The 10,260-nt window shown below is 43.3% G+C and overlaps 1 protein-coding gene across 1 annotated transcript in view; it reads left to right on the top strand.

The window, feature by feature from the left end:
- The window catches only part of LOC135388954 (aquaporin-7-like), a 31,732-nt gene that overhangs the window by 187 nt on the left and 21,285 nt on the right, over window positions 1–10,260 (top strand). Inside the window, exon 2 of the mRNA XM_064618845.1 lies at window positions 8,278–8,398. Within this exon, the coding sequence (XP_064474915.1) occupies window positions 8,278–8,398 (121 nt within the window). The remainder of the gene's footprint in view (window positions 1–8,277; window positions 8,399–10,260) is intronic.

Genomic DNA, 10,260 nt, shown 5'->3' with positions numbered 1-10,260 from the left:
GTAAGTAGCAGACAACAGTTTCATATTTACTACCTGTGTTTATATTGCATTTGATAGAAACTCGCGATCTTGCAAGAAATATGTGGTTTGTGAGAGGACATTGTGCGATCTTTTAAGGGATTAGTTGATTGGATGATTTAGTGATGAGATTGCGAGTTTTCGCTGTTGTATTAGCGAAGATTTGTTCATGTTGGGGACTATCGTTCAGTGCACATTTTTGCCCCCGACAGCCGTCGTTGCATTGACCTCCATGAAGGAGCGCGAAACACTGTCTCCTGCCTTGCAAGAGATAAATCGTTGTTTTGACGTTCAAGACACAATCGAGATGAAAGGTCGAGACCTGGTGCATTATCTGACGGAGGTTCACTGCTCTTCACGTGAGCATCACACAGTCCTGAGTGATTTACTTGTGAGGACTACCTTATCTCTGAGGTTTATGGTCTAGCAAGCAGTCGGCGGGGGCTCCTTACAACTTACTTCCGCTAAAAATGGAACATCTAACAAATTAATTAAAATGGTTTGTTAGTGTTTTGCGGTCTAGGTTAGATTAGATAAAAAGAAAAATATGTACTTTTTTTTTCTGGCACAGAGAGCACTGTTTCCTTCAATAGTCGTGATCTGGGAAAATACACGTGAACAAGAACAACAACATAAGTATATATATGTTTTCGAATAATTTCAAAATTATGTTACACCACAGTTTTAAAAATACGTAATTGTCTTGCCACAACAACAACGAAGCAAAAAGGGATCTATTACAATTAAATGGGAGAGCACAGTTTAATATACTGGCCTTGATTTCTCGAAAACTTCACAGTATGAGATATACAGGAAAGTTGATTCTGTTTTCCTCCTATGGTTGCGGGCTCGTAGCCAATTCGGCGGTTGTCCAGCACCATGGTTTGCACGAAAGCACAATTTCTGAATTGTTAGGCGCAGCTGTTTCTCAAAGTTTATAACAGCTGGATACAATGCTCCTTTCCTCGCAATCCTCCTAACGGTTGTTACGCTTCTCTTTAAATGTTCCTGCGCTTACGAAGCCTTTAAGGAGAGTATGGTGCAGTTGAAGAAAATTAATGGAACAGTAAGACGCGCGTGGGAGCCATCCCGACTATACGCAACGTAAGTTGGAACTTACTGTGCGGTATAATAGGGGATGGGGGGCAGCATCAATCTGTGTTTACGCGAAACGTCACGAACGCTTCTATTCTGCACAGCGGGGTTTCCTTCTGACGTTGATGACTTGGCTGATGCTTCGGACACGTGACCCATATTGGTACGCGAGGCCACGCCTTTACAACGCAAGCGTTTTTCGCGAAAATCGATCTGTTACACGTTTCACGTAAAACATGTGGCAGCCAGCTGTTGGTCTCGGTCATAACTCTCGAGAAATTTTCAATGGCGTCTCTATGGCTTTTTTGTGAAAGATGTCTGCTTCTCTTTATAACGTAACAGCGATAAAGAGAGAGAGGGGGAAGAAAAATCGTTCTTTCAAGTTGAACGCCCCGCCCTTGCTGGTACGTACGCAACCAAATCAACTTCACACGTAATATTCAGCTTGCAGCGCTTCAGTAATAACCACATATTTCTGCGCAAGATTTATCTATCGACTTGTGGGAGGTATAGTGTTTTAAATATGCAGCCTCCGCGACCACATCACAGCGCCACTGTGGACTTTGACAAAGTTACTGCACAGCGCCACCAGTACGGTTAAATGTCCTATGTACCATAAGTAAATCTAAAACTGTATCCTGTATCTGTAACCGCTCCAGCATTTTGCAAAGAAATCAAGAACCGCAATGAACTCATGGATGTTTGTTTAGTTAAAGTCATCTCATCCTGTCTTGTCTCATTGGCACTACAAAGGTCATGTGTCACAATTACGTACAATGCAGAAATGAATTGTTACGATTGAAAATGAAGTAATATAATGTAGAAAAAATTTCTGCGCACTCTGCTATTTCATAACTGTCCAAGTGGATGTGGAGTTACGTTTTTTTGTCTCACTGCCTTCATCAATATATCTAGAGCAAGTACTGGAATGACCACAAAAGTAGAACTTATCGAAACAACGTAAATATCTCGTTGTGTTATTCCATTAAATGCTATCGAAATATGAGACAATACTTGCGAGCAAGATGTAAGAATCCAACTGGTGCCGTATCACTGAAAGGCACTAGTGCAGATGACTACCACACCGGAGGAAATTAACACTTAATTAAATCTGAGCCGCAGGGCCAATATTTAAGGCTTTCCTTCCTATACGCTAACTCATTCAACCTCACATATATCAATGACCCCTCGCATGCAGTGCTGTTTTCCGGCTCAACGTCCTATTATCGACAGCCCTCTAAACCTGAAGGGCCTCTGATCACATTTTCCTAAACTCGTATCTACCCTACGCAACACACGCGTTGGATGCAGACTCGATCTATCACGCCTACTGGGAAGGGCAGGATGGATTCGTGGGATTCACCGCTCCGGCTCTATTCCCCGCGAAATATGCATGTGCTTGCTTTATACTTTGGCTAGTTCATGCTCCACAGGGTTCGGGCATTTTCCCCCCTGTAGCTTATATGGCTAGAGGACTCGCATTCATCTGTGTACATGGTGGTTATTAAAAATATGCATAATGAGGTGCATGTATGCACTGTAATCACATGATGTTCCCCGCGTACATATCTCATAAACACAATAGAAGCAATTAAAGACACACAAAAAATTGCTGCAATCTTGTAGCTTTCTCTCAAACGTGTTCAAATACGGTAGCTTTATATACGACTATCTTCCGACATGCTCGCGCGAACGTTGAGAAAATTCCTCACTGGCGTCCTCAGTGCTTTACGCGCGAGCAGCGGTGTGAGGACTGTAGCGTGTGCCCGAAGCACTATCGAAACTACTGAGGAATCTTCCTTCTTCTACCTTCTCCTTCCTTTCTTCTCTCTCCACAACTGTTACGGACAGACCTACACGGCTGTCGATATTGGTTGGTTCGAAATCGACCGACCAGTTTTGTAGAGTTCGCTTACTAACCCATAGTTACCGGATCGAACTCACGAGTTACTTCCCCCCCCCCTTTAATTCACATGTTGGCAGGGCAGACAGGCACCTAAAATGACATTAAGTGCTTCGTTTTTTTTTTTTTTTTGATTGAGTGTTAGCGCCGCGAAGCAACTGTGGCTATGAGCGGCGTACAGATGTGGACAGACGGAGAGAGGACAGCAGGAAGGAGTGGGGGACAGGGGGATTAGTATGCGTCCTGGGCCGACTTCATTAAGTGCTTAGTGAGCTAGGTTGTGATGTCATTCGTGCGGCGCCACACGAACAGTTTAAATGGAATTTCCATTAATGCCATTTTCTACCTACTGTGTTCGCAACAACTCATTCGCCCGTGAAATGCATACTCTCACCCCCCATTGTTAGTGCAATACAATTTTAGTTTGCACGAAACCACTTTCTATACTGTACAACACATTGTACAGCTCACGTCCACCTTAATAATAACACTGGAAAAAATATGGTGTCGTTCCCGAGCGCGATTACAGCAACGCTTGGGGACATGAGGAAATCTTTGTTGAAAAAAAAAAGCTATTCTGTTAGTTGAACGCAATGATTTTGTTCACTTAACATTCCCTCAGTGCCCCCAGGGTGACTGTCAACGCGCTCGAAAATGAGACCGATTTTTTCTCCAGTGTTATTATTAAGGTTGACCGGAGCTGTACTTCGATAAATTTGAGCTTTCTCAAACGTCATTTGACGAGACAAGTCCCGAAATGTTAGAATCTTTAATCGACAACACACAATAACTTGAGGTGCCGCCATATTTCTTTATTTTATTCGGTTTCTGCTGGCATATATACGTTAGTTGATCGTGTTGTTTAAATACCTTAGAACTGCTCGAGATAAAGACCCACTTGAGACCCACTTACGGTGTCTCGCTTCAGTACAGTGTGGAAATTTTACTTAATGAGTCGGCCGCATCGACATTGTGGCGTTTAATGTCATTAGAAGGACGTGTGGCACGAGTTTCGTAAATAACGTCATTCAAGACCTGAACATTCCATTAGGACGATAATGGCAAAAGTGTTAAAAATTGGGCTGTGGGGAGTGACATTAAAATCGATAAAAAAAATAAAGAACCAGTGCTGTGTCTTGTGTTGTCTTTAAAGTGTCTCCCTGTACCGGGGCTTATATCGATTTTAACGATAATGATATTTTTTTGTGCCGGTGTGGCTCGGGTATAAAACATCATGATACAGCTCACATCGTAGTTAACTTGAACGCCATTCCGACCTGCAGCCCCTGATGGTGCTTAGAAGACATAACAGCGGATGGTGTTTGGGTCATTTCATTCCATTTAGAAGGGGTTCTATTACCGCTTAGCAGGCTTGAGCGGCATTCAAGTTAACTCTGACGCAAGCTGTACAAGGGTTGCTCGGGAGGGCTGCGAAGGACGTTAAATAAAGGGCGAGGTGGGCGAAAATCAGTTCAGATTCAATACCATCCATGGCGTCGCTCATGGTCATAGTTGTCTCGCGGTGTAGGACCACTAACTATTAATATTATTTATTATTATTATTAGACATGTAGCGCGTTACGGGATACTGCTTACAGACTGCTGGTCTTGCATTCCTGTCTTCCCTCCATACTTCGCCGAAACAATTTTTAGCCCGCGCTAACGTTAGAGCACCGACACTTGACGTGTTGATCACCTCGCATCTGTTCAGCATTACAGCAAACAGACAAACCATCTTATCAGACACTGTCTAATTTTATACCACGTGCCAAGACTCCCCCCATCTGTTTACGACCAACGTCGGGCAACGTCGTCGAAGGGCTGTCGAGCGCATCCTATGCGCATATACGTCACAGCGGCATCTTGCGTCTGCGAAAAGCGATCTTCCGTATCTTTCCCTAACAACGCAAAATCCGGTCTGTCTTGAAATCCGATGCAGCGGACGCGAGATCAGATATTGTCGCGTCGCGTAACGTTACGCGTGCTTAATCATAATAGCCATTCATGTGATGTGATGTGATAAAGGAAGAAAAAAGAAAAAAAAAACGTAACATTCATAATATAAGGTTTGTCGCCCAATGTCAAACAGATTTTTTTTTCCTGCTTGTCTTATGTATGAGCTGGATTGTGTTCCACGGGAATTCTGGTGAATGTCCGGTGATATCTGATAACTTTGAAAGCAACGTAGGGTTCGAGTAGGCCGCTATTTTATATTGAAACACGATAAGACGCAAGGCCTCCTTCACTCGTAATTTTGGAATACGGTTTCTGATTCCCCAGTAGTCCATTAATGAGTGTAATTTTATCGTCACGCGAAGCTCTGAATTACTATTATCATTTCGTAACAAACATTAAAATTTTGCCTCCCGAATCTGGGAAAAGTACGCTGCCACGGAAGCAGTTGTGCTCAATCTTCTTGTTTCTCTATTAAAAAGACCTGGATACGGTGTTGTCAGTGTCGCACTGGCATCGATACTTGTGTTGCGTTGCCCTCCATTAGTTCAAGTGTGTTAGACGTGTGCCAGATAGACGAAATCTTGCCGCCCACTTAAGTCCGTTTAAGAGGAAGTCAATACCGGAACGAATATGCTTCATTGGCGATAGGTGGGCTGGTGTTGACATTTTCTTTGCCTCTTCACTGAGGCGTGGCAGATATTAATCGTCTCATGGCACGGGGAACGTACTTGTAGCTATTCCAATATTGTTTCTCTGTGATAATAACAAAGAGATCACAGTCACAAACATCGGACAATTTGTCAGCAGAAACGATAACGGTACGCGGAAACCGTTTTCGTAGGCCATGCGATTAGATGGAGAAATCGTGTTTTACTATTACTTCAAAGGCAGGATTCTGCAAGATTGTCGATAATAAAATCGTGTTTCTTCACTTTCTCTCAATATCGTTCGTCGTGTCGTATCCAGCACGAACGTATGACGTCTGCAACTGTCCCATAACACCGACTTCTTTCATGCTGATAATGATAACTAGTGGGCTTACGCTAAACAGCTATGGCGATGAGTGATGCCATAGCGGTCAGTCTGTGATGCCATGCTGTCGCTGAAACCTCAGCATCCAGTCTTCAAGAAATAAGTAAAACAACCGCATTTCTCCTTTTTTTGTTGTTGTTACAAACAATCAAACAAAACAATCGCGTGAGAACGTGCCCGCGCGTCACGATCACAGCGTGCGGTGTCACGTGATATTTTTGTTGATTTCGTGGGCTTTATTTTTAGGAAAAACAAACACATGAAACACGTCGGTCAATTGATGCCTCTGCCCTTCAGCAAATATCTTAAATGGTAGCTAATTAGCCTTACCTAACTAATTAGTTAGACACAATGAAAGAGATACACCGATACACGACTGCCAACAACATTCTGCTGGTTTCCTTCTCGTAGAGCGTCCCGTTTGTTTTCTTCATTCTTGGTGCATGGCAGTTGGGACAGTCATTGCCACTTTTCCCTTCCTCAAGGTGACAATACAATGGAACAGGACCTGCCTTGAACGTTCTTACCTCTTACGTCTCTCCTACGTCCTAAGCTGTTTTTGGCCTTGACATTTATTTTCCTCTTAATTCCAGCGTTTCGATTATTAAACGTCAATCCGATTTGGTGTCGCGCGAGATTATCTTTTCTTGCAATCTCGATGAGAGATTACGCAACCTTGCAACGCAAACTCGCAACCCGCCGTGGGCAGAAGTCCATAAATAAACGGGGGACGAAAAATAACCTGGCAAAGACGTAACCGAGCCGTAAAATAGGAAAGTCCCCGATAAATGTCGCTCCAGTAAACTGGAATGCTTGGATCTCGCTCCAAATCGTGACGGGCGTTAGCTTTTTTTACCCCATTATCTTTCAGCGTCCGTGACGTACACACTGCGGAGGTTGAATGACCGTAAATAATTACAGTGAACCCTGGTTAATCTGACCCCCGATAATCTGACATACGCGCTTTACGACCATACTCCTGGGGAACAATGCAGTGAAACGTCTGCAAATCCCCCCGTTAATATGACAATTCCGCATTATTTATTTATGTATTTATTTATGTATTTATTTGTTAGTTTCACGTGCCCGCCAACAGCGTGAGCCTACATAGAGGTGCACGGAAAGAAGATTAACTTACAAAACGATAAAAAGTTACAAAGAGGATAAAAATAAAGTAAAATTAGCAAAAATGTCCACACTAGTGTTCTCAATGTCATTAAAGCAACACTGCATGCGCGCCAAAGGAGAAATTATGACCAAAATTTTCGGGAACGACCATGGTAATAATAACCAGGGTTCACTGTACTATAAAAAACAATATATTGGCTCTTGGAGGATGCCATTGATTGATTGATTGAAGGATACCAATATGGCGATGTGACAGGCTACTCCAGAACGCGTGAATAGAAAAAAAAGTAGATTGATTATTAATTGCTTTATTGGTTAATATCTTGGGGTTTGATGCTGTAAGAGAGGTATAATTAGGAGCGGTGGGTTGCTGCGGATTAATTTTGCATACCCTAAGTGTTCTTTAAGGTACTTTGAGATCTCAGCAGACGGAAACACGCTAAGTCCTTTTGAAAGAAAAAAAAAAACAAGAAAAAAAAAAACAAGCCAATGAATGCCAAATTGCAGACGCCATTTTATAGTTTAAATACCGTATCCTTATAGGACCCTCGCCGGGCTGAAATTTTTGACGAAACTCTTTTTTTTTTATAAAGCGCTGTTAAATTTTTATTAGAGGTCTTTTGATGTTTTGCGCGATATCGTTAAATTCTTCTTTGCACTATTACTGTGGTGGCTACACACTTTCAACGTACCGCGAACACAATCCCGTACTGGTGCCACGTGACAGGTGATGGCGGCCTCATAAAGTCGAGGACGAACTTACACGATGGTTGGTCCTATGTCATCCCCTAGCCCCAACGCGAACACATGAACCTTCAAACGGCCAATAACATATGGAATTCGAGAAATGGAATTAAAATGTAATTGAATTTAATTAGATCACAATAGTTCTCTCTATATGTACAAAAAAAAAAATGGAACCACCGGCCTTTGGAATTGCAAACTCAGCAGGATCGCTTTTAAAAATTATTTTCGTTTGCTTTCGGTAGTGTGTTCCTCGAAGGAACACAATGTTGGAGGTCAAGTTTACAAAATCGATGAATGTATTGTTGGTTGTCCGGCGCAACTATCGTCCTCTCACAATCCACGATAACTCTCACGCATTTTTTATTTATTTTTACTTACTATCTGTGACGCTGTTTCAGATATTCGGTGGTGCATCATTTGCCCACTATATTTTCGGAAATCAAAAGGATGTCCTGGCGGTCACATTCTGCTGGGGCATGGGTGTCATGCTCGGCATCCAAACTGGAGCTGGAGTTTCTGGTAAGTCAGGAACACTGTTCAACACACATTAGGTTGTTAGTAGTAAATTAGCACCAGTTGAGGGGCTCGGTTTTATTGCAGGCTAATTCCAGCGAATTTCGACCAAGCAGGGAACCTGATCATCTCCATTTTTTTTTTAAATATATTCCTCGGGGGACGGGAAATGATGAAAAATGCGCCTATATTTAAGCCCCAACGTTCAGCCATTTTCGAGGGAGAGGGGGAGAAAGAAACTGGTTGAAATGTGACCCAGTCGTTTCGGGCGACTTTGTGGGCTTCTCAATTGAGAACTATACGGTTCTAAGAGCCACAATTTTTTTCGCCTGCTCACTGCTACAATGACAACACACTTTCTTCTTCCTACCCATTTGTAACTAAAACTTTTTTCGTAAAAAATGGCAAAGTCGCAAGAAAACGCGACAAACGCCGTTTTTCGGAGCCTTCCTGTACTGAAGCCGTTTATCGGAGAATAATGAAACTTACACCATTTGTTTCGTCCTTGCATGCCCTATCTGTTGATACCAGCTTCATTGCTCTAGAGTTAATCTGCTAGAAGCAGATTGTAATAATCCTACAGGCGGCATCGCGATTTAGCTGTATTTCGACCGGCGCTAGCAGAAAATGGCATTCAAAAAGTTGCAGCGATTTTTTTATATGTTGCGCAGAAACCTTTTCCGGACACACAGAAGAAAAAAAAAAGATTCGTATTTGATTGTCGGTGACGCTACGATTTTTTTAGGTGACAGTGTGCACACGCGCTGCGCGCTGCCCCTAGGCGGTACTCTCCCGCAGCTGGTCGGCGTTACGGTCGCCAAGGGCGCACGCGATTCAGAGAAATCAAGTTAAAAACGCGGTTTTGGGGCTGATATGCCAGCTGTCGTGGTAAGCTCGAAGTTTGCCCAGTACGTGCATACCAGTACGCTCAGTACGCACAAGGCGATTCTGAAACAGCCGCACAAAAACTTGGCTGGTGACAATTTAGGCGCCGTCATTCACACGCGTCAACCGCTTCATCCAGTCTTGACCAATTTTGGCGACGAGCGATATCTGTCAATATCCTCCGTCAAGGCCAACTTTAACTTGGTGCCTTTGAACACAAAAGCAGCGGCTCTTGGAAGCCGCCAGTGAGGCATCATCACCAGTTGGTCCAACAGGTTGGCCCATGAGAAGGTGTCCGCCCATTTGGTCGAACACCGTTTGGTCGAACGCCGCTTGGTCGAACGCAGTTTGATCGAAAGCCGCTTGGTCGACGCCGTTTGTTCGAAAGACGTTTGTTCGAAGGGAGTTCAAAGCTCGCAGCGTGTCCTTAGCACCTCTTTTTCTGTAACTTTTGACTCGAGCGTACGCAAGCAGGCGATCAGTGTCCTCTGCTTCTTTTTTTTTCTTGCTTTTTTTTAGCTAAAGAGGGGAGACCTCTGGTTATTTGCAGACCTTTGTCATTCACCAACAGCACAGCTGAATAGAACAATGCGGAAGAATCCGGCGAACCGTAGGACACTTTGAAGCAAATGGCCTCGGGTTGGGAGCAGCCGATAGTCTGTGCTTCTTCTGGGTACCCTTTTCATTGCTGGCGACAAATTTAAAGGGAACCATCTGAAATGGGATAGCCATATGTGCGCGAAAGCCACTCGAAGTCTGTGGATGCAAAGACGGAAATTTCGTCATGGTACAAAATAATGATATTAAATTAACAGCCGTATAAAACCTTAGTTCAACCTTGGTTAGAGTATGCATCTGCAGTCTGGGATCCCTACACATGCACGCAAACAAAAAATAAAAAATACAAAGATAAGCTCTCCGGTTTTTATTGTCTGGGTTTCGAAGGACTTCTTCGGTTCCATGTATGTTGCAAGAACCAAATT

Source organism: Ornithodoros turicata, chromosome 3 (assembly GCF_037126465.1).
Source record: "Ornithodoros turicata isolate Travis chromosome 3, ASM3712646v1, whole genome shotgun sequence".
NCBI classification, from domain to species: domain Eukaryota; kingdom Metazoa; phylum Arthropoda; class Arachnida; order Ixodida; family Argasidae; genus Ornithodoros; species Ornithodoros turicata.
The sequence above is the reverse complement of the archived record's forward strand: the minus strand, read 5'-3'. Positions and strand labels throughout refer to the sequence as shown.